This window comes from Syngnathus leptorhynchus, chromosome 4, assembly GCF_054491065.1.
Source record: "Syngnathus leptorhynchus isolate UIUO chromosome 4, UIUO_Slep, whole genome shotgun sequence".
Classification (NCBI taxonomy): Eukaryota; Metazoa; Chordata; class Actinopteri; order Syngnathiformes; family Syngnathidae; genus Syngnathus; species Syngnathus leptorhynchus.
The window spans coordinates 3,647,583-3,673,091 of record NC_141198.1 but is presented as its reverse complement, the minus strand read 5'-3'; the positions used below and the strand labels follow the sequence as shown (position 1 = coordinate 3,673,091).

The window sequence follows — 25,509 nt, the reverse complement described above, 5'->3', positions numbered from 1 at the left end:
CAGGTACCGGATGGCCAAGCGGAACACGGGCGTGGGAGTTTGGCGAGGCCATGGAGAATGACGGCTTCGACGAAATTCTGGTCCAACATCCGGCATCTCAGGAGGAGGAAGCAGTGCACAGTCAACACTGTTTACAGTGGAGATGTGGTGCTGCTGAGCTCGACTCCGGACGTCGTGAGTCCATTGTGGAAACAATGCCTGGAGACTCTGAGGCGGACTCTCCAATCTCTGGGGTCGAAGTCACTGAGGTAGTTAAAATACTCCTCGGTGGGAAGGCCCCGGGGGTGGATGAGATCCGCCCGGAGTTCTTAAAGGCTCTGGATGTTGTGGGACTGTCATGGCTGACATGCCTCTACAGCATTGCGTGGACATAGGGGACGGTGCCTCTGGATTGGCAGACTGGGGTGGTGGTTCCCCTCTATAAGAAGGGGGACCGGAGGGTGTGTTCCAATTACAGGGGAATCACACTCCTCAGCCTCCCTGGTAAAGTCTATTCAGGGGTGCTGGAGAGGAGGATCCGTCGGAAGGTCGAGCCTCGGATTCAGGAGGAGCAGTGTGGCTTTCGTCCTGGCCGTGGAACAGTGGACCAGCTCTACACCCTCGGCAAGATCCTCGAGGGTGCATGGGAGTTCGCCCAACCAGTCCACATATGTTTTGTGGACTTGGAGAAGGCGTTCAACCGTGTCCCTTGGGAGGTTCTGTGGAGGGTGCTTCGGGAGTACGGGGTGCCGAGCCAACTAATAAGGGCGGTTCGGTCCCTGTATCCCCTGTATCGGGGATGAGATCCCGCTCCAAGTGGAGGAGTTTAAGTATCTTGCGGTCTTGTTCACGAGTGAGGGCAGGATGGAGCGCAAGATTGACAGGCGGATCGGTGCAGTGTCGGCAGTAATGCGGACTCCGCAGGGTGTCCGGGCACTCCCTTAGAGATAGAGTGAGTAGCTCGGTCATCCGGGAGAGACTCGGAGTCTCAATGACTTCACATTGAGAGGAGCCAGATGAGGTGGCTCGGGCATCTTATCAGGATGCCTCCTGGACGCCTCCCTGGGGAGGTGTTTCGGGCATGTCCCACCGGTAGGAGACCCCGGGGACGACTATGTCTCTCGGCTGGCCGGGATAAGCTGGATGAAGTGGCTGGGGAGAGGGACGTCTGGGAGTCCCTCCTAAAGCTGCTGCCCCTGCGACCCGACCCCGGATAAGCTGAAGAAGATGGATGGATGGATGGATGGATGTTTTAATCGACATTCTGTTCAACCTTTATGTGGACTACATTTTAAGGAAATCATTATTTTAGTACAGTTTTGTATTTTCCTATATTAAAGTGCAGCGCTAACGTTCGCGCCACAGCATACAAGATTTCAGTGGCATACATTAATAACTCTAGGTTTTTAGAATAAAACCTCTTTTATTGTTTTAAGGTCATTTAGACGTCCTATGCTGTGTATTCTAAGCAGCTAAGTAGATTTCAAGTGGTACTTTGCGATGTTTGAGAACCACTGGGCTACGTAAATCTATTTTGATCTTTTATCACACAAACATGAATTAGATAAACATTTTCACATGATCAGCAGGCATTTAAATTAAAGTCCTTTGAATTGCTTTCATTAAATTGCTTTAAATTGAGAGAAGCATTTTGTCTTAAAGAAGTCACTCAAAATATTCGATCCAGATTCCCCTTTGAAAATTTCCGGTAACATTGTATTTTTGTATAGTACTGTATTGATAATTTCTATAATGGTGATGTGATAATGGTGGTATTCAGTCATGGATAGAGTTGGTTTCCATACAAGTCCCACATCAAATGCACAGTGTGCCATATGCTACAAATGACAAGAGCAGTAAGAACACAGAAGAGGATTCCCCCCCCCCCTCATTGAGTGAAGTGGTCAATATTTCAGAAATCATCAAAAAAAATTAAAACCTATACATGTATTTAAAAAGAGGTGATGGACTAAAAAGTACTTATTTTCCATTCAGCTTTCAGTTCTCCACTCTGTTTAGAAAAGGTTCAGGAACATTGGATCAGTGGATCAGCCCAGCATCTAATCAGTTGCCAGTATATTCCTTTCTGTGACTAAAATAAATGGAATGAACAGAAAAATCAAGGACAGCGTGGGTATGCTTGCATAACATTCACATTTATTTGGTTTTCATTTCCTAACACATTCTAAACATGCTTTTAACACATAATGGATCACATTCTTCACAGGTAGTTAAAGTAACAAGAGCAGACAAGATTTCTGAAGAGAAAAACACGAAGCAGTTTCAATTGTCTGTTCACAGTAAACAACAGTGGGTAAATCAATGTATTCCCTGAGATTTTTCATTTTTCAATTCTTATTCACTTCAACCCCAGATTCTCCTCACCTTGTGCTCCTGTAAACAGGCTATGAATGTGTTGCATCACAGGAGATGGACACATTTTATATGAAGATACAGCAAACAATGTATGACAGGCACATTTAACTGCATATTAAGCATACACCAAGAGAAAACGATACATTTAAATGGTGATACATAACTTTGTGGCAATGAATACAGAGTAAAATGAGGTCTGCACTTACACAGAGTGGTCAGAAAGACTAAAAATCACAACAGAAGGCCCTTCGTCATTAGCCTCTCTTTATTATATCATGTTAATATCATTATCAGTGAGCAAAGTTGCAGCCTCAATTCAGAAGCCCGCATGAGTCCAAACCCAAGGATAAAACCGCAGTAGTCTTGTGCCATTCGACTGACCGGATGCATGTAAACAGAAGTAGATGTCAGCGTGACCACAATCACATTCCCTGATTGATAATCCATCACAAGCAGCGTCAGATATGATAAGCAGCCACATTGTGAACACTGTTACCTTGAATAGTGAACAGCAATCATTTCACTAAAAATAAAAATACAAGCGTAGCGTGACGTGTTGAATATCATGTATACACACATCCAACCACCATTCACAAGATAGCGAGATGTTAAAAAAAAAAAGTCAACACAGGAAAATAAAGCATTGCATGAGGGTGGCAATAATGCTTCACGTGAATAACAATCAGTAGGCTGACATTGTCATGGACATTCTTTCATCTTTGGTTTTGGATTTACGATAACAGGGCAGAAGTGAAATATAAGATGACCCTAATTCAAAATGAAACAAAAGGGTTGCATAAACGAGGATCCCTGATAAGAGAGATTAAAATATTTGTTGTGTTTCAGGCAGAGGTCAGGGAAAATTAGTGGCTGATAGAGATGAACAGCAGCAAGTGTGAGGTAGAGAGCAACATGCAACAACATGCTTAAAAAGTTACAATAACCAGGTCATCATCATAGCTTGTCACGCCAATCAGCCAACCATTTTAGGGTGTTCTGATTCACATTCTCTGAGGATATGCTCGATGGTCTGGGCGTCCTCTCCACCATGCAATTGGTTGGACTGTTTTATCGTGTAATGTTAGGATTGGTCTCCTTACGGATGATCAGGGTCAGGAATAATCCGGTTTGAAGCACTTTTATAAATCTGAGGTCATTGGGTGAGACAAGTGACAAACTATGAAAATGTAAGCAATGAGTCCAATAAATAAGACAAAGAAAAAAATCATCTATTTGTAGTGTAAGTAAAATGATGACAAAGAGGTAGTTTCAGCACAGATATTACAAATGACATTTTCTTTGTGTTAAAAAAAATTAAAAGATCAATCCATTATCGTGAATTAGATTAAGACAGAAATTGGCAGTAAGGTAGTGGAGATGAGTTGTTTGACTTAAGTAGCAGGATGCTACATGAAAGGAAAAATCTCCCTTCAGATCTTTTTCCTACAGTCAGATCTCTGATGTGTGTGATGTTCAATGCATTCCTTAAATTACTTTGAGAAAAGAGAGCTGGTAGCGCCTCTGTTGTTGGCCACCCTGAACTTTTCTTTTTTTCTTCAACTGCATCAGTATTGCTCTGCTGAAAGGCCTTTGTGACTGCCGATGCAGGCTAGTGCAGTTAAGAGATGTACTTTGCATTTAACATGACTCATCAAATAATGATGTTTCCAAGTCCCTGAGCTTGATTAGCAGAAAATGAGTGGTTCGTCTTAGATCACAAACTCCAAATTTGCCATAAATCAGCCATTCAGAACAGATCAAATTATCGTTGTGCGAAATGTGCGCTCACTTTAAAGGTGTTAACAAAGACTCACAGGGATGATTGTTCTTATGAGGCCAAAAAATAGACGTCAATCACAAAATAATCTCAGGATCTATCTCCATTAAGTCAAACTATTGCCGCAAAATATAAAGCAATTTGCAAACTCTATTGTCATAGCTTGCACTGGAGTTAATGTGAAACGATCACTTGCATTGAAATAACTTTGCCGTTGTAGAAAATGGAAGAAAGATGACACCAGACTGGAATCCTAAGTGATCCCACAACACCTGATTTTGAATCTCAAGTAAAACATAAAAACTTGATGAAACGAGATTTCAGTATTGTTGCATAAAATGTGTCTGACATCACATCACCTGAGTAACACTTTTGTAAACTGCTGTGCACAAGGGAATGAGTCTTAAAACAAGTCCACAAAAAAGTTAAGAAACAAAAAATGAGGGTTTAGCCTCCCTAAAAAAAAATAATAATAATACGTGAGAAAAATGACAACAACCCAAAACATTCAAAAATCACTACATACGTACTGTACATGAAGATGTGAAAAGAAAATTAAAAGATGAAAACAGAACTGAAGCATTTGAAAGAGAAACACTGCACAGGAGGTGTGGCTAAAAAGGGCAGCAGTGGGACAAGCGAGCAGTCCAGGAATTCGACTGCTTCTCACTTTGCTCATCACAAATACTGAAAGAGGAACAATCACTCCCCATTCCCCATATGTTTCACTTTCAAACTACATCCACTCTCACCTGCACGAAGGGGCGGGGTGACCATCACGCAAATGAGGCAGAAACAATTTTCCTACAGAGGACCATCTATGTCCTGACAACTATGTTTACTACGACAACAAGCACATCAGCACGGTCGCTGGATTAACTCCTGAATGCAATACATAACACTCACTTTACCCTGTTTCGATCCAGGCCAGTAGGGACCTGAGAGAGGAACGCACTGGGTGGGCAGTGGCCGAGGTCAGGTCTCTGAACGTCACCCATGTGTGCAAAAAAAAGAGAGTTGTTGCAATGACTGCATTTTTGTCAGCATTTCAAATGGTTTGCACACAATCAAACTGCTCAAAACTGGAGGGATCATAGAAGACGTTCGAGCTGTTAAAAAAATGAAAGACCATTTGCGACAATAATGTGCATATCCGTCACAGAGAGCAAGGGCCAGAGATCTAGTCGATGCTCTAAACCAAATCAATCACACTAAAATCATATCACCACATCTTAAAATGATTATCTGCAATCTTTGTGGCTGAACTTGACTCAGCACAAAAACATTCATTTCCTAGTCCGTGGAGTCAACCAAACTCACTGTGCACCAGATAGACGTTACCTGAGACAGAGTTTGGCTCAGATCTAATCTTCTTCTAGTTTTGGCTCTGTGCAAAAACATGATTGGACTCAACAAGACCTGATAAAAGTCTAATTGCAAATGTCTTTGCTAGGCCAATGGGCATCACGGTATATTCATGACAACGAGCTCATGAAATTATTGAACAGCTGATCAATTGTTAGTTTCCACCCTAATGCTATTAAATCATTTTGGTTGAATGCATATGTGGGTGCAGGTTTAGCAGCATTTCGGAGGAAATCTGGCAATTTGCTCATCTGTACATCAGAGGATCGCCCCTCGGAATAGGATTGATTCATTTCATATACTTATCCTTCATTGACTAGAAATGTTTTGCTGAGCTATCAGCTCCATACCCATCAATGGGCATTTGAGAAAAGCATTGCATAATACTTTGGTCAAAAAAAAAAAATAAAACAAAAGAAGAAAGCAAACAGCAAACCTAGCTATCCTCCCTTACCCTTGCAATAAAACCTTACTTCCCCATTCTATGATTGTAAAAAATACCCGTATTCTCCTTTTCCAAAGAAGATCCCGCTGAATCAAATAGGTGTCACCTTCACTCATGGAATGTTACGCCTCCCATAACCAGAATGTCCAAGAGTCCATGCAGCTAAAGTAGCTGATCTTTTCTACCATCTAGTATTTTCGGAGTAACAAAACATTATTTCTTAATGTTTGATTTGCACAGCTTCTTTGAACATCCAGACTCTGGTTGAGGTGCCGAAGCATGCATTGGAATTTTGTGTAAGGCTGGGCAACTCTATAGTAACACCACGAAAATACCAATAACTTCTTCCTGAGGTAGTCTCAAAACACTTGTCACGTGTCTTCCCCCATCTGAATAAAATAAACTCTTCTTACTTTTTTTAGTCTAGCTCTAACAATGGCAACAGGGACACATTGAGCAAACTGGATACACACTTGTAAACTCCAAAGACCAATGCATCTATGAGCATTTGTTTTCTACAGAAGCATGTGCACAGTGTAAATCAGCATACATTCAGCTCTGTCGTTGTAATAAATATTAAAAGAAAAGGTAATAAAAAAAAAACTAGCTGCTTGTCACATTCATTAGAGGTGAGACTAGTCCCTTGCCCTGGGGGGAGGATGGGGGCGTGGGGGGTTCAGGGTCAGTGAGGTCTAATTTCCAGAAGAGGTGGTCACACAAGGTGACGAGCCGGTCCTGTAGCTGGTAAAACTGGATTTGCAGGAGTGCAAGACTGCTTTGAATAAGAGGGGGAGCTGCTCCAGAGGAACATTGACCAGCTTCCCTGAAAACACATGCAACTGGTTTAGCTTGCCTTTTGCTCATACCTGCATAACATAGCAAAACAACTGGGTAATGAGGCTAGGTTCAAGGATTTTAGGCAAAAAGAATAGGGAAACCAAATACCGTAATTTTCGGACAATAATTCGCACCGGACTATAAACCGCACCAGCTAAAATTCGGGGATATTTTAGTAATTTTTAAATAAGCTGCACCCGACTATAAGCCGCACGTGCACACAAGTTAGTTACAAAGAACGACAGTACACAGGAAGCCTTTTTATAGTTTTAATAACATACTTTAACATGTCTTTCTAAACGCTGCCTGTGACGCAGCAGTAGTACCGCAGCAACACAGAAGTGTGCACGCAAGTTATTTACAAAGAAAGACGGTACACAGAAAGCCTTTTTAAAGTTTTAATAACATGCCTTAACATTTCTTTCCAAACACTGCCTGATGCGGCAGTAATACCGCAGCAACACGGAAGTAACACAGCACTAATAGGGCTGGATTAAAACCGGTAAAAGTCACTGAGACGCGGCGGTAACAGCAGCAACACGGTAGCACAGCACTAACAGGGCTGGTTAAAGTAAAAGTTAAAAAAAAGAGCCTCATCGTCTTCATCTTCCTCCTGTGCACTGAAACCACCGAAGTCTTCCTCCTCAGTGTCCGATTGGAATAGCGTTAGATATCCTTCGCCACACACTTTCTCAGTCTCTCTTTTGTCTTTGCTTTTATGCATTTCTTCTAGCATTTTCCATGATGAGGGTCTGTTCATGCTAATTTTCTTCATGCACGAAGCTCTAAATTGCATTAAACTAGCGAGCGACACGTATAGCTCCAGAGTAGACGTGACCGGGAAATAAAGAAAAGGGTGACGCAACACAATGTCATCAACATCGACTGCCTTTAACTTAAAAGCATCATATGCATTTAATTTGTCCCCCATAATGACAGTTTGTGTATATAGCTTCCTTTTAGTAATGTACGTCTTGATCTCGTTCTGTCTCTTCTTTGTGTGAATTATACGGCACTATATGCCAGGCGAATGGACATGCGATCAACACACCACTTTTCTTCCCAGTGACCGTGTCACATATCCCTCCGCCCAGCAAAGCGGTGCCGCACAGCCTTTTTATGAGTGTATAAAAGTGATCAAGTCATCACAAAAATCATGGACAAAATCCTTTATAAGCCGTAAAGGACAATAAACCGCAGGGTTCAAAATTTGAGAAAAAAGTCGTGCCTTATAGTCCGAAATGTACGGTAATAAGATGGTTTCCTTTTCTTGCTTTGCACCTCTGAATTTAATCAAACATCTAACCCCCCCAAAACTAGTTTTACTCATTCTCAGTCTTACCTGCTATACAGCGGATCTCTGGCAGACACATCATGATCTCAGGAAAGCGTTTGGGCTGGTGCGGGTACTTATACTCAGTATAGTCTTGACACACATACCAGTACCGCTTGTTCAGCTGCTCAAGCTGAGAGATGTTTGACAGACCTCTGATATCTGCAGGAATGCAGAGGCACAGCACGGATACAAGAAATATAGCACAGATGCAAAAAAAAAACCGAGTAATACTGTTTGCTCTAGTACCTTGGTTTAGGAAGTTGATTGCTTTCATGCAGGCATACTCCTCATTGCTGATCTTCAACTGGTGGAATTTACGAAATAGATAAATCAGCCTCTCCATCACCTCCATGCCGTCCTCACTGAAACTGAGGAATAACAAAGACAATTTCATGCAAGGCCTATTTCCACAAACCATGCATAAAATACTACAACTTCTTTTCTAAAACTGAAACCTAATGTTTTCAATGTTTGACAGTGCATAAGAATACGTATGCTAAATTCACCTTGTCAAATATTATTTTTAGGTCCTAGTTCATCAGATTAAAATTAAAGGTAGGAGCCGCCCCTTTAAATCACGCATTCACAGCTAAAACACCAGACTACAAACTGAAGTATCAGTGTGGCTCTGAACAGCATATTAAGAGGAAGTGTGTCATGAGGTTAGATAATTTCAGCATGATTTACACACAGCCAAACCCCCCCACACATATTTTATTACCAATACTGAGAGACATAACATCACATGCCAAACAGATGGTGCTTGCCACTGCTCTGTATTGGGGAGTCCTCCTATTCATGGACTGGTTCGCTGGCCCCATTCCAAGTGTTTTTCCCTTAAAGTGATACGGGGAATCATCAACCATTTTGGAGATATATGTACAGTAGAATTAACAGACTAGAACGTCTGGCTGTCTGGGAGAGTTGTAATATCTATCTTAATTCTAGGGAAATTATTGGTTGGCTATTGGTGCAGCTGGCGTTTGATGAATGTGACCCAAACATGCACAAGCAAATAGAGGTGGAACTATAAGGAAAAATTCTCATCATTTACCCAACACCCGCAGTGGAATACATGAGTTTTTTTTAATGTGTTGCTTAATGTCAGTGTGTGTGGGTACCTTCACAGTTTTTGAGCAGTAAAATATGAAGCATCCCACTTGGCCCCCATGCTCACCTATCCCGTGCAGCACTATTCAATGTGTTCTGATACAGAAACTGTCTGTACCCATAAACCTCTAATGCTAAAATTGTCTCGGCTGTGAAGTAACTAACTTAAAAAAATCAATAAATACAGTACACTACTCATAGCTCTGGGTTTGTTACAGTATGTAAGCTTAACAGATAACACATTAGCTGTACTCAATTATTTAAAGAGTAGTTAAAATGAAACGGATAACTTTTGAGTCGTTGGCTGGAGCTGAAAAAGAAAGACTAAACACATGGACTGAAACTTAAGGGTTGGCATGCTGTAATTTTCACAGCCGCTCACCCCTGCAGCTCGTCATCAGATGGTGTGTACTTGGCCGTGACATTTGCCAGGTCGCCAAAGATTTGCGCGCTGTAGATTGTGAGACATGAGAGTAGGATGAGCTCCTGCCAAGTGGAGCTCAGCAGGCAGGTGTAGTCTTCAATGGAGAGCTCGCAAAAGAAAGGCAACTTCTTGATCCATGAGATCTGACGGAAGAGTAGCTCATCTGCCAGGCGGCACAGCAAGGCAAACAGCTCCACCTGTGTTACCTTGTAGCTTAGGTAAAAAAATAAAAATAAAGAGGAGAGGAATAATTTTAAGCAAATCTAATGGTGAAAATGTCCGTGTGTCTTTAACCACATCTGGTGGATTCACTGTATTACATTGGAAAATAATAATGCGAGTCACATTCAAGAATGTAAATACTAGAGGTGGCCATTCTGTTTCATGGATGGAACGGTTCGGGACACCCATTTTGAGGATGAAGGACGACTGACGACAAAGTTAAATAAGTCAGGTAGTTGGTGGTTCTGGTTCTTTTATCAAGACAAGTTATTTAGGTTGTTTTATTTACCTGACATGTTTCGGTGTGTATTTTTGCCTTGCGAAACATGTCAGGTAAATAAAACAACCTAAATAACTTGTCTGTGATAAAAGAACCAGTCAACTAATTTATAAGTGAAGGCAAAATGAACTTAGTACAACTAATGTTGAATAAAACGACAGACTGATGGAAGCAGTCATTCGTCCGACCCTGAAATCGCCCGCATCTATGTCAAGTGGGGACTAAATTCTCAGTCCGTCCAAAGAACCATTTCGGCACACTAATACGGAAGTCTTTTCGCTTTGTCACGCGTGTGTAATCCGTATGCTCAAAAAAAAAAAAAAAAAGGTTTGTTGCTTCATGCATGAGGTTGTAATTCCTTACTATCCACAGCAATTGGGACCAAGCCGGTCACGAATCCCGAACTTCAGAAAATAAATGGTGCTCCATTAGAAAAGCTTTTATAAAGATTTCAAAGCATAAATAGACAAACTACAACCCCAAAACACATAGCATTTCAAATGTTGACTAACATCTCTCAATTTTGTTGTACCCTTAAAACTAAATAAACTTTTAAAGCTAAACTCTAACCAGGTTTGCCAGTCACAACTACATTGATGATCAAAATTGTCGTCACTTGCAGTTCAAATTACAGTAGTCCCTTGCTACATAGCGGTTCGTTTATCGCAGTTTCGCTACATCGCAGATTTTTGAATTTTGAGAATTTGTGAAAAAATTCACATATAAGTCACTCCTGAGTATAAGTCGCTCCCCCACCCAAACTATGAAAAAAAACCGCAACTTATAGTCTGAAAAATACGGTAGATCTAATGGACTTAATAGTTTTAAAACGGTGTTTACTTTAGGAAACAGAATTTTGTTTGAAATTGAAAAAGATAAATGATCAAATTAAAATGAAAAAGATGAATGAAAGTTCAATATTTTAGTTCTTTTGACATTCTGGAAAATGTATATATGAATAAGTAATAAGCAAATAACCCAATAAATAAACAATAAATAAATAAATAAATAAATAAATAAATAAATAGACAAATAAGAGGAGGAAAATGGAGCAAGCGTGCATACAGCAGACAGAATGAATGAAAAAAAGATGAATGAAAGTTAAATATTTTAATTCTGGAAAAAAAAAAAAATATATATATATATATATATATATATTGGCAAATATATAGGGTATATACCCTAACCCTAACATCTATATTCATCATATATATATATATATATATATATATATATATATATATATATATATATATATATATATATATATATATATATATATATATATATATATATATATATATACCCTAACCCTAACATTTTCCAGAATTTCAAAATTACTAAAATATTGAACTTTCATTCATCTATATTCATATATATGTTGAATATATTTTCAACACTAGCATTTCAAATGTTCGGGACACCCATTCCCGGGTATATATATATATATATATATATACACGGCGGCTCGGTGTTGCATTGGGTAGCATGTCCGCCTCACAGTTAGGAGGGTGCGGGTTCGATTCCAGCTCCGGCCCTCCCTATGTGGAGTTTGCATGTTCTCCCCGTGTCCGCGTGGGTTTTCTCCGGGCACTCCGGTTTCCTCCCACATCCCAAAAACATGCTTGATAGGCCGATTGAGCACTCCAAATTGTCCCTAGGTGTGAGTGCGAGTGCGAATGGTTGTTCGTCTCTGTGTGCCCTGCGATTGGCTGGCAACCAGTTCAGGGTGTCCCCCGACTACTGCCGGATGACGGCTGGGATAGGCTCGAGCACGCCCGTGACCCCCGTGGGGACTAAGCGGTTCAGAAAATGGATGGATGGATACACACACACATATATATATATATATATATATATATAGACATAGTACAAAATTATGGAGAGCTATTTACTTGTGTATGTTTTCATTTAACTTTTTAAGCGAGCCCCCTGACTTTTTTTGATGGAATTTTAAAGCAAAGACGTCAATATAAAAAAAATATATGCAAAACTGTAAAGTTATTCACCAAACATTTACTGAAAAGACAAATTAAGTATCGGAGTTTGTATTTTTTTAGATTTCAACGCATATGTATATTTTCCAGCGCCAAGTTATCTGCTTCCTTGACTACTAATTTTGTTGTTATGGGTTCTGAAAAAAAAAATCTGCCTATCTCAGTTTATTTCATTCTTCTGGATGGACTCTCTCTCAAGATTGTTAAATTCAAGGGAAGTATTTACCCTGACATTTCTTTGTATATTCAGGCATAGGCATGTTGGAACCTCCCTGAAATAGTTTGCGTTGTTAGCTGTTGGGAATTGATCAAAACTAGGGCAAATATGTAAATAACTTCATCAACCTGTTCCATCTCAAGCGCATATGAAAAGTAGTCAACCTTGACTCATCTAGGGAATAAAAAGAGAACACACACTAGGCACTATATATTTTGATAGTTTGAGCAAGGAAGTGTTTCAAGCAGGGGTGCATAAGTGTTCTCACCCATCTTCTATGAGCATTGGGGTGGTCAGAGGGGCCAGGTCTTCTGCTGCCACTAGCTGCAACACCAATGGATGGGACTGTGGGTAAAGGCTGCGCGGCTGGGGGGCCAGCAGACCAGACTGGGCAGCATAACTGAAGAGGTGTGGCAGGAGCTGGTAATGTGCTGACATAGAGGTGTTGATGTACTGATCTCTGAGAGCTGCGGTATAGCCATTCATCTCGATGGAGCGACTGTGAAAAGCAAAGACCAAGTTAATCAAGTATATGTCCAACTATACTGACAAGTTCATATTTGAGTATTCACCACAAAAGTATGAAATTATCTAACTTTTGTTCATGCTTCGCAGTATTTAATTTTTTTCTCGAGGTGATTGGTATCCATTCCACCGAATACAAAAGTGTACATGGGTACTGTACCTGCATCCCACGGTGTGTTCTGCTTTGGAATTGTGGTATTCCACCACATTTTATCTTAGATTATATTTGATAAGACAAAGACGATACTCGCTGATTAGCTATCAGCTGCAAAGCTGAGTAGATAAAGCATTTCATATAAATTGGGCAAAGATAAATGTCTCCGGGCAAGGGCCTAGACGTCATTTGTCCTTGCTGAGTAAAGATAGATGCTGCACACTTCTTCATTACAAGAAGGACTGATAGTGGAGTGAGTTCTTTCTGTTTGATGTCATCACCATGCCAGAAGAGTTGCAAGCGGTGGTATTCTTCATGCAATGAATACTTTAATTCAAGTCTTGCAGAGATGAATGAGGTATTAGTCTTTCAGGGCCGGCTCATTATCTCATAGGTGGACCGAGTGGCGGTGATGTGCAGTGGAGTGGATGAGACAAGCGACTCACTTGGATGACAGCGTGGAGGCAGGTGACGGCTGGTTGCCCTCCGAAGCTCCATTGCTGGGAGAGCTGTGATCGCTGTCACCATTGTTACCCCATGTGTGCTCTGGAGCATCTTCCTTGAATTCCTGGCCTGACATGATGCGCTCAATCTCCTCCTCCGTGATCTAAAACGAACATATTGACACTTCTGGGCCTGGGGGGAATTTAAATAATGTCCTTTTGACCAAAAGCAAAGAGTAGCTCAATTCCGTTAATTAGCATGTACTACCATGACAGTACTTTTCACTCAAATGTTGAGGAGCAAGGCCGCTGTCACACAATGAGAGGGACCTTGAGAGAAAGAAGAAAATGTGTGTGTGTGTGTGTATGTATGTAATATATATATATATATATATATATATATATATATATATATATATATATATATATATATATATATATACACAATTAAAATCTCACGTCCACGCAGAGAGAGAACTGAAAAATATGTATTTAATAAATTTGTATGTCATGAGAGTGTTCAAAATTTCTGACCAGGGTCATTTTAGTTTCAGCCCATATGCTAGCTACTGAAATTGCAATTAATTTCTTCTCAATGGAATAAACCACTCTGCCTTTTAATAAGTGCCAACAAGTCAGTCTTTTCTTCCTTTTATCAGCCAGATTCTACTTCTCTCCTCAATTGTGTGTTTGTGTTACTTGGCCTCATGTCTTCATATTTTCTTTTCCAACCATTTTCACTCTTGCCAGAACTAAAAACAAAGCCACACTGAAAAGAGAATATTGTGCAAATATAGTGATGATATGACAAGGTCAAAGTTTACTAGTGTTATATACAGTGCTTCACAAGCATCCTCCTACAGATGCTGTTTCTACTACAGCTCTCCACTATACAAATGAATGGTTTATGTGCTCATCATTATGCAAGCAACAAAGTCCTGGCTTCAGCCTCAATACTTGTTGACAGCACAAGAAAAATCTCAGTGAACGTCAGTGACAAATTTTTTACCTGAACTGGTCCGATGCTTTTGTTCCTCCCTCCTGGCATGCCATCTTCTCTGATTGCTATGTGGTAAAAAGAAACAAACAATAACATTTGTTTATAAATCATGGAAATATCATAATCACTAGTACCATAGTGATTATAAATACTTTACCTCTAGCTCGTGGCTGAAACAAAATTCCTAAAGAACAGTCCAAAAGTTGGCTGCTGTGATATTTCCCCTTCATTTTTCTTGTTTTGTTGCAAAGGGTACGAGAGTTTTGCTTTTAGTTGTGAAAACAGTCGTTTTTGGGAGTTGTTTTATCTTTAAAACAGGAGTCAGTTTACCGAGTCTTGAGAGACGAATCTATAAATGTACTGTATACTTTTCTGGCCACCAGGCTAGTTAGTAGTAGTGCGACTCACAATGTATCCATAAGAGGGCAGTAGAAATCCGGTAAACTCTTCATACAGTGACGGTCTAGTGAAGCTCCAGTAAATTGAACAAACCATGTCATTTCAGCAATCTTGGAATATGTGTACAAATAAGGCCTAAACGTAGAAAAAAAATAAAGACTAAAGTACACAGCAACAACTATAATAATGATACTAATGCAATTGATAACAATAATAATAATAATAATAATATTGATAACTAACAATAATATCCATCCATCCATCCATCCATCCATCCATCCATCCATCCATCCATCCATCCATCCATCCATCCATCCATCCATCCATCCATTTTCTGTACCGCTCTGTCCCCACGGGGGTTGCGGGTGTGCTGGAGCCTATCCCAGCTGTCAACGGGCAGTAGGCGGGGGACAACCTGAACTGGTTGCCAGCCAATCGCAGGGCACACAGAGATGAACAACCATGCGCACTCGCACTCATGTTCTCCCCGAGCCCGCGTGGGTTTCCTCCGGGCACTCCGGTTTCCTCCCACATCCCAAAAACTTGCTTGGTAGGCCGATTGAGCACTCCAAATTGCCCCTAGGAGTGAGTGCGAGTGCGGATGGTTGTTCGTCTCTTTGTACCCTGCGATTGGCCGGCAACCGGTTCAGGGTGTCCTACTGCCCGATGACCGCTGGGATAGGCTCCAGCACGCCCGCGACCCCCGTGGGGACAAAGCGGTACAGAAAATGGATGGATGGATGAGAATAATGATAATAATACTTTCTACTTTGACCTACATTATATGGCACCTTATGACAAACAAAGACCCTTAACAGTATTTTATAGATTATCAAGGTACTTCTGTAATGTATCATGTAATAAATAGGTCAGGGGCTTTCAACTGGTTTTGTCCATTCTAACCTAGAAGCAACTCGGGGACCACTGCTTTGGCGGAATATTATTTTATTTTGCACCAAAGAGGATAGACCTATACAGGCTATTTGCATCTGTATGTGTGTTTTGGGAATCTCAGCTACATTTGACATAATTTGAATGGGTGAATGATTCACAAAATTAGGTGGAAAATAAATCAAGTCTAAATAGAAAATAAATTTTATTTTTCAAAATGTTATAATTATTTTCCATTTCCAATTTCGCGAACCACCCGCAATACCGCCACGGGTCACTAGAGGGCCGCTGACCATCAGTTGACAATCCCTGTAGTAGGCCTATGCATGTATGTCCACTTGGATATACAAAAACTGATGTGGCGTTAAAAATCCCTTAATGGCTGGTGAAATAATTTGAAACAGAAGTAATGAATAAAAAATGAGTATAGGTTTTTGAATTGAGCAATGACCTTACTACTGTATTTTGTTGCTAAGACTTTTGAGGCAATCAATACAATACAGTTTGTGTAATCTTTTTTGAGACTGCCATCTGCCCACATCATATTTTTGTTCTCCTTGTAAGCAAACTTCTCCACTTGTTTGAAAATTGAAGGGTGCAGGCAAGCCTCTTCCATTTCAGTGGGCAATGCTTTGTTCATTGCTATTCTTGAAAGTTTACTATATGTAGGGTGTCATAATTCTGTTGAGGAACACTTTTAGTGGAGGGCAAACGTTCTGACACTGGGAAGCATGTTTTGCTCCAGAATGAATTGTTAGTCTTGAGATCATTGAGTCATTAAATTGAAAGCTTGTGAGATTTAAGAAGCTCCAGAATCATCTCCAACGCTTCTTTCTTCTGGAAGCTTGGTGGATTATTTACATGCATTTCGGAAGGATCCAGTCACCAAGATATTTAGTTACTTGTGTTTGTATTATTTCTTTAATAAAAGGCAGCAATAATGTTTTCCATCTATGCATGCACAGTGTGTACTGTTTGTACGAGGGAGAATGGTAATGTTATCTACAGTAAACGTCTGTGTATATTATGAGTCATTCAGGTGATGGTAATCTGCAAACGTTAAATTGAGACAAGTGGAGAGTTCTTGAAAGAGTTTCAACAAACAAGAAGATTCCAGGGGCCTCATGTTGAAAGGCAGCGCCTTGGATGGCAGCAGCCTCCCACTGGTGGAATATCCTAATTTTGTTGTATACCAGTTGTACATTGACAGGAAAGGCATTCTTCTCTTCTTCTTCTTCAAAGATGTTATCCTAAAATATGGCGTACAGCCGAATCCGCCAAAAAAACGTGCAAAACAATGCAGATTCATTCATTTGTGAATATGCATGAATCCAAGCGCATTCCTTTTGTACGTCTCAATCAATCCAGAAATGTTTCAGTACCAAAAACGTCCCTCTCCACACTCCTATATATTCATATGTAAAATTGTATGAACAGGGCCTGTTGGTGGGAATAATCACTCTGCCTGATCAGATAATCGGATTATCAAGGCATGAGTCACCAATGAAGAAAAAAAAAAAAACTTCACAAAATGTGATCTGGAAACACTGGTGACTGTTAAAGCCAGGCTTGAACATGTAGGGTTCTACTTGTTTGTAAAATGGGTTGACTGACCAGTTTTTTAGCTCAGTGGTCAATGCTCTGCGCTCCCAAACAGGAATGTGGCTGATCCCTGAGTTGGGTGGACATCACAAGAATAATAATTGTTTGTTTTCACTTTAAGCAGTGGACTGTATTTGTATTAGAGAGCTGATATTGAGCCTTGAATATTAGCAAAAATTGGCAGCATATAGTTTACCTTTGCGGTTCATCCCCATTTGCAGACACTTGAGTAGGCGGCAATACTGGCAGCGGTTCCGTTGCTTGCGTGACATCTCACAGTTCTTGTCCCTGCTGCATCGGTATACGCGCTTGTTGCAAATGCTGCGCTTGAAGAAACCCTTGCAGCCTTCACAGGAGATGATGCCATAGTGCAGGCCTGTGGCTCGATCTCCACAGATAAGGCAAGTACGTTGCTCAGCTGGATCATCTGCAAAGGTTCAATGAAAATACAGAAAAAAACTTAATCACTCTCTACTATGAGGATTTTGCTGATCCAAATATTTGACGTCAAAAAATGTGGGTGCAAAAATCTTCTTCCAGGCAAACGTTTTTAACTAGGATTTTAGGGGTGGTTGAGGCTTAAGTGCTCCCTGGGCGCTGGCTAATCTTGTGGGATGTTAAGCTACAACTCTCATTTTGTAAAAGTGGGGGTGTAATTAGCACAGGGACATAAAGCCCGTCTTGTTTATATTTTACTCAGGGAACTTTGATGAAGATTTGTTGACACTTTGCAGCTTCACATTTCTCTGCTTCAAACAACAGCCATGATTATCACATGAACATGTAACAACCTCAGAAATGAAATAGCCAGGCAGAAGTAAACATTGTTTATCCGCATATTATTTCATGGTATTTTGCAGGTACATGTGTACAGAGGTGAAACATTCAGCCATTAAGATGGCAGGTCTTTGAAGCTGATATTTGGTGCAGCAGAGAATTAAGAGTGGATTAAAGAGAAACACATCAGAGACTGCAGTCTGCTCAAGAAACTTATATACTCAGGTGGTCTGAAAATGTTACGACAGCAGTTTGGGGAAGCTGTCAAAAAGCTTTTCTTAATCCCCCCGCCCCATTTATCGCCATGCTACATAATGCATCCAACAAAGAACGGATTTCTCGAGGAGCACATCCTGAAAGCTGTTATAACATGAATATTGCTAAATATCATCACAGTGCAGCAGGTGAATTGATTGAATTGCAGCACTACTGTAATTGCTACATCACTATATGCTGTCAATTTTTTTATTTCATTTATTACACTCATTATGATTCCTCAACTCAAGGGGGCATCAACTTGCATACTGCTGCACCACACAGCCAACCAGATGATGCACATGCAGACATGCAAATAGACAGCAAAGTGAAAAAGGAGCTGAATGCATTGTTCTCTCGCTATATTGCAGTTCACCATTTGTGGCCTCCCTGTTTCTTGAATCTTTGGGAGGCTGTCAGCGTATGATGCTTTTATTGATATATTTTGCACAGTAGGAGTGGTAAATGGCAAATAAAGTGCACTGATAAAGTGTTTTTATTGACACCATGGTGCACAAAGTGATTTACAAAGTGTCACATTCACACATCCATGCACATGCACTGTGGTCTGAAACAGCATGTCCCCATTTGGAGCTGCTACGGTGCACACCGGCACTCTGTATTTGGCGCACTCTGAATAACCAAATGACACCTTTATGTTTAGAATTTCAGGCTGCTATTCTAATGTGCGATTGAATCAATCAGTCGAGGCGTATAAGCCAGATAGTTAGCTCTGTCATGGTTAGGGTCTTTGTTGACAGCAGTATGAAATCGTTGCAGGGTATCTTTCTACATCAAAAGGGAAATGTTCAGTTCATATATGTGAATTTCTTCACATTGTCATCGCCTGTTTGTTGTTTTATTTGTGTTGAGCTCATCATCTTCATCTGCGAGTTTTAATTGTATAGTCAATGCTATATGCCAGTTCTGCAGCGATAGGGGGATCGAGTCATGTGACTTGAGTTGATTGAGTCTCTTTTTGCTATTTTTATGGCTCTTGTGGTACAAATGACTTGACTGATCGTATTGTCCACACCATAAGGCGCACTTAAAACCCTTTAATTTTCTCAAAAACTGAAGGTGCGCTTCTTAATAAGGTGCGTCTATTGTGTGGACCAAATTCCAAAATCTGTAAAGTTGTTTTGTGTGGTTTCCGCCACACAAAGACGTAATATACTGGCGTAATATGTAGACCCGATGAAAAAATCAGAGGACATTATGTTTTATGTAGGTTGGGGCAGAAAACCAATCAGAGGACTTTACGTTATTACCCTACATATTTGTAGGGTACATACCTCTGTTTGTTTGCACAAACAGAGGTATGTACCCTACAAATATGTAGGGTAATAACGTAAAGTTATTAGCAAACAGCATTTGGACCCTCTAAAATGGCATCGACAAAGAGACATGCTTACGAGGCACATCTAAAGTTTTCTGGAAAGACGGATCATTGCGAAAAAAATAACATGACGACGAGACAATGACAAGAGGGAACTTGGCCCAACTATTTAATTTGGATAGATAAGATGAAAATGCACGTCGCCATCGAAGAGGCGTGACCCAGTGAAATCTAAAAATGCTTGCAAGTCCCAGATTGTGGAGTTTTCCTGTGATAGAGACCCGTTTGGGATATATTTCATATTTTAGATGCAAAATTGACTTGCATATGGTTCGGGACATTATATGCAACTAATTGTTCCCAGTGACGCGTGCAGCTCACCTAACGGGCGACTTTGAAGTAGCATCATGTTTATAGGTTGAAATCGGCATTTTAATACCGTTTTGGCCCGAATATAAGACGATGTTTTTTACATTGAAATATGACTGAAAAAGTGGGGGTCGTCTTATATTCGGGTTATCGACATTATACCCATTTTCACTTGTGCGTAGCGGTAAGTTAAAGGCTGTGATCGTGTGCGTCTTTGACACAAAGTTGTCCACTGTTGTTTCATTTGTCCGATCGCGGTTTGCTTCGTGTGCGCGCCATTTGATTGACAGCTCCGGCGCGCTCATAATTGACTGAGTATGTTGCTGTGATCGTGTGCGTCTTTCACACAAAGTGAATATATACATTTCATTGTTACTACTGTCAACTTTTGTGCCGTTGCTCCGATCACGGTTTGCTTCGTGTGCGCGCTGTTTGATTGACAGCTCCGGCACGCTCCTTCAAGTTTGCCTCTCATCTGACGAGTAGCCGTTACGCAGCGGCACGGCGACTAACGGTCGCCAGCAAATGAATTTTGTTACCTCGATCGATGACTTATGTTTGGTGTGTTGCCGAGAGAGTTTTTATTTATTTATTTTTGGCAATAATTCAGTAAAGAAATCAAAACTGAACCACGTCTTCCCTCCTGTGTTCTGACCGACACCCGGGGGCAAAAAGAGCATAACCATCGGAGCCAACCCACTATACCAAGCATGTATGTCCAAAGTCCGGCCCGCGGGCCAATTGCGGTCCGTGGTCAAATTTCATCAGGCCCGCAGCCTCTGTGATAAAATCTTTAGTATGTGGCCCGCCGCCATTGTTGACCAGCGCTTTAATACACACGTACCAAAGCTATTTTATATTTATGCCGCAGAAATGTAATCTCGCGCGACCCGGCGTGATTTCACAGCGAGAACATGACTCCAGCTGTCCTGCTATGCGGAGCATGCACAAGTCAAATGCGGAAATAAACCCGTTGTAAAAAGGGTACGCGCGAACCGGCTGCGTGAACCCTGTGTGAAATGTTCATGAGGCGAAAATAATTTTAAACTCATGTAAATTTAAGGTATTTCATACAGTTTGTTCAATGTTATCGTATTTTATGTATTACTTATAACTCCTGTTTAAAATGTTCATGAGGCGAAAATAATTTTAAACTCATGTAAATTTAAGGTATTTCATACAGTTTGTTCAATGTTATCGGACTCTTCAGATATGAATGAAAGGCAGAATTTGTGTTTTTAGAGTTGTTCACATCTGCCTGAGTGGCTTATATTTGGTTATTTTGTCATTTAAAAAATAAAGACAATTGGGAGAATGAAATTTGTTTTATAACAGTGTTTATTTGGATGAAATTGTAGTTAAAAAAATGTCCGAAAAAACTACTGGCCCCCGGGCCCCTTCACTTTATCAAATCTGGCCCTCCTTGCAAAAAGTTTGGACACCCCTGCACTATACAGTCCTCCGGCTCCTCAACAGTAGCGGTAGCAGTTTGCATTATTTTATTGCAATATTTTTCCTTATTCAGATTTGTTTCAAGACTACAGTTAGACTTCAATTTGATGGTTAATGCAGTTATTGCAATTTTGTTGTTTTAACACAGTAGATTGGTTTATTTACATTTCAAAAACCAATAGCCATTTATTTACAAATGTGATGGCACTTTAGTTTACGTATTTAAATGTTCAGATATCAAGACGTGATAGACAGTTTTTGCATGATTTGAATGAGGCAAAATAACATGCTTTTTTTTCTCTAATATATTGTTATCATTTGTTTCAGATGTAATTATTTTCTGTATAAAAAATAAATTTGGTGTTCAAAAAGTATTTTCAAACTTAAACTCTTATAATCGGGGTCGTCTTATATTCGGGCCAATCCGGTAGCTACCCTTTTCAGGTTTGAAAGCAAGACAGAAAAATTCACGCAAACCTGGCATCACCATCACTTGTGTGAAGTGGACCGAAGATGAGCGCAACATCTCCAAAGTTTCCTTTCATCTGTCTGATACAGCTGAGATAGTGCTATGAACTCATGCTGGATAGGTTAGCAAAACAGTTTATCTCACCAATCGCCGGTCAAATACTTAATGTCAATTCTGCCTTTAATTGAGAAGTTAATAAAGCCATAGATTAGACAACACGAAAACTGTTTTCTCAAACAAAAGCATTTAAAACAGCGATCATTACTGAAGCATCCATCCATCCATTTTCTGAACCGTTTAGTCCCCACGGGGGTCGCGGGCGTGCTGGAGCCTATCCCAGCCGTCATCGGGCAGTAGGCGGGGGACACCCTGAACTGGTTGCCAACCAATCGCAGCATTACTGAAGCAGACATCAACAAATAGATTCTGATATAGTGCTATAATCGGGGGAAAATATTAAATGAAATAGTCTCAATATATGGTGCTTTTCTGCTTATGTTTGATGTGGAAGTGCCCCTAAATGCATGTTGACTTCACTCGATTTTAAAAAGTGACAAACAAAATTCCACAGAGTTAATGCCTTTTGTTCACCATTTACACACACTAATTACATTTGGGTAACAGAGTGGCAGCAGAACCAACATATGGAGTTTTTAATTATGATGGTTATAGTACATGTTTACACCTAAGTTTGCAAAATGTTTCAGTATTTATCATCAGATTAAGTGCGCCACTCAAAAATGTTACTATGAAAAACAACATGCATACTTCTAGACAAGGCAAGGTAAGGCAGCTTTATTTATATAGCGCATTTCATACACCAGGCAACTCAATGTGCTTTACATAAAAAGGATGAAAAAACAAAGAACAGAGCATAAAAAAGGGAAAAAATACAGAATATAATGCATACAAAATCATGAAATAATTTTTTTTTTAAAGTATTAAAAAACATTCTAAATAATGTAAGTCTAGCCATTCATTTTATGAATTGATTTTCATTTAATTTTGAGAGATGTAAATGTTCGATAAATTAATAAGAGATAATATACTTTTTGTAGTGTGATCGGTGTATTTTCAATCGCTCCAACATACGTCGTGCTGAGCAAAATTTCACAGCTTGACTTACGACTTGCATGAACCAAATAATTACATGACTTGCTTGAAATTTGGTGGCAACTCAACTTGACTTGGGACTTGCTTGAGACTTGCAGGTTACGACTTGAGACTTACTTGTTACTCGCACATACGTGACTAAATCCCACCTCTGTACTTCTGTTTGTTCATTTTTCTCACAATTGTTCAGCAGTGTCACCAAGTATTCACCAAATAAAGTAAAAAATTAAAGTACTCATTGTTTTAAATTTGCTCATTTCTCTCCTCGTAATACTTCACTTGTCAGGTTGCCATGTTTGCTCGTCTAGTTGACTGACCGATTAATTTGGAACAAAGTCCTGATTTTTTTTTTTTTTTATGGAAACCCTTTGAGACATCCATGTGAAGTACATTGATGACTAATAAACAGGGTTGACATTTTTTGAGCCAATCAAGTTCAAGTACGGTGTGCTCTCACAGAGAAATGTAGCTTTGCTTTAAAGCATCTTAAAAAAACAAATACGAGATTGTTGGGGGAACAATCATATAATTTTGTATTGGGAAATAGTAGAGCTGCTGATACAGCCATGGAATCATCAATATTTTCCCAACAGTTTCCAGACTTGGACTTATTAAGGGTGTTTGATAATTCATCATCTCCAATTCAATATGCACTCACAACAAGTGCTATTTTTTCTCTTCTGCTGCATCCTTCCCACCAATTGTCCCACATTGCCCTGGACTTGGCCCTAGACTGGTCCTACATCGTCTGACTAAAAACTATGACTATGAAAAAACTATAACTAAAAACAGAAAAACACGCTGAATTTAAACCAAATGAGCCACAGTATGGAGTAAAAAGAAGGGTATAACATTTTACAATTCATAACTTGGAAGTGGCAGCTTGGGGTTGACGGTGAAGAGCTTTGGATTGTGGTGACGACTAGTATTGACTAGGGTTGGGCGGTAATACGATTATCGTGTATCTCTGTCTTAAAATACAAATTGAAAAATACTGAAGCACATAAGGACATATGCGCAGCAACGCTGCATAAGACATACTCAATGCGGGTTTATAAGTGCCAGGAGAACGACGTTTAAATACAAGGTGATGAAGCCGGGCATGCCTCTGAGGACAAGCGCCGGAAGCATAGCAGCTAGCTCAAAGTCAAAGTCCGCTTTATTGTCAATTTCTTCACATGCCAAGACACACAAAGAGATCGAAATTCCGTTTCCCACTGTCCCACGGTGACTAGACACAGTACACAACACTCACATCAAATAGCACAAAGAGTAAAAACGAACAGACAAGAGCAACGAATGAGTAATAAGCAAATAACCCAAATAAATAAACAATAAATAAATAAATAGACAAATAAGAGCAGCAAAATGGAGCAAGCGCGCAAATAGCAGACAGCCAGATCATAGCGCAAAAGAACAGGACGTCATGTAGCAGAGGGGGGAGGGAATTCAGGATCCGGACAGCTTGGAGCACGAAGCTGTCTCTGAGTCTGGTGGTGCGCTCGAAGTTAAAGCACTGGGGTACAGAAGGAGTCGGGACAGCGGCAATGAGCGCTCATAGCGCGGCGCGTGCCTCTGAGCAATGTCACTGCGGACGTAACTGAGGAGAAACGCAGGAGGTGCGGGAGGCCGGCCAACGGCCACGCGCAAGGGAAGAGCACCAACTGGTGCAGGAGGAGTCGGGACATGTAATAATATTACTGGTTTTGTTCTTTTATTTCCTGTAAAGGTACAATACATGCACAGATCAGTGTGGGAATTGTTATTAAGGGAATGGGAAAGGTTTATGTCGCGTATTAGAGAGGGTTTCCAAAGCCTTAAGGCAGGGGTGCTCACACCTTTTCAGCATGTGAGCTACTTATAAAACAACCAAGTCAAAATGATCTACCTAAACACCACAAAAATGCGAAACCTAAAACTATTTTAAAATTTATTAAAGATTCTTTGTATGTACAATGTATGTTGATGTACCTTGCATAATTGAATAAGTCAATATTGCACAACACACATCATAAATATTGATTTTTTTTGTAATTATGATGATAGGCTGACAAAAAAAAAATTAACGTCACGCTGCGATCGACCAGTACTGCCTCCGCGATCGACCACTAGATTGCTATTGACGTAATGAGCACCCCTGCCTTAAGGGGTACCTTTGGTCAAACTGTTGTACGCAGGCACTGATTTAGTATGAAGTAAATGTACAATAACAAAAAAGAAATAACACAACACCTCTTAGGGACTAGAGATATATAGCCTGAAACATTGCTGTTTGACCGGCACTTTTGCTGCCTGGGGAAGAAAAATGGCGCACTATTTAAAACTAACAGTAGGTAATATTGTTTCTTCTAACTGC

General features: G+C 40.3%; 1 protein-coding gene across 1 annotated transcript in view; it reads right to left on the bottom strand.

The window, feature by feature from the left end:
• Positions 1-2,135: 2,135 nt before the first annotated feature.
• nr6a1a (nuclear receptor subfamily 6, group A, member 1a) overlaps positions 2,136-25,509 on the bottom strand; it is a 38,403-nt gene continuing 15,029 nt past the window's right edge. The window contains exons 2-9 of the mRNA XM_085908812.1: positions 17,576-17,806; positions 14,497-14,552; positions 13,491-13,651; positions 12,634-12,864; positions 9,608-9,862; positions 8,362-8,483; positions 8,122-8,274; positions 2,136-6,765 (exon numbers count right to left, since the gene is read on the bottom strand). Coding sequence (XP_085764938.1) covers positions 6,635-6,765; positions 8,122-8,274; positions 8,362-8,483; positions 9,608-9,862; positions 12,634-12,864; positions 13,491-13,651; positions 14,497-14,552; positions 17,576-17,806 — 1,340 coding nt within the window. The 3' untranslated portion in view covers positions 2,136-6,634. The remainder of the gene's footprint in view (positions 6,766-8,121; positions 8,275-8,361; positions 8,484-9,607; positions 9,863-12,633; positions 12,865-13,490; positions 13,652-14,496; positions 14,553-17,575; positions 17,807-25,509) is intronic.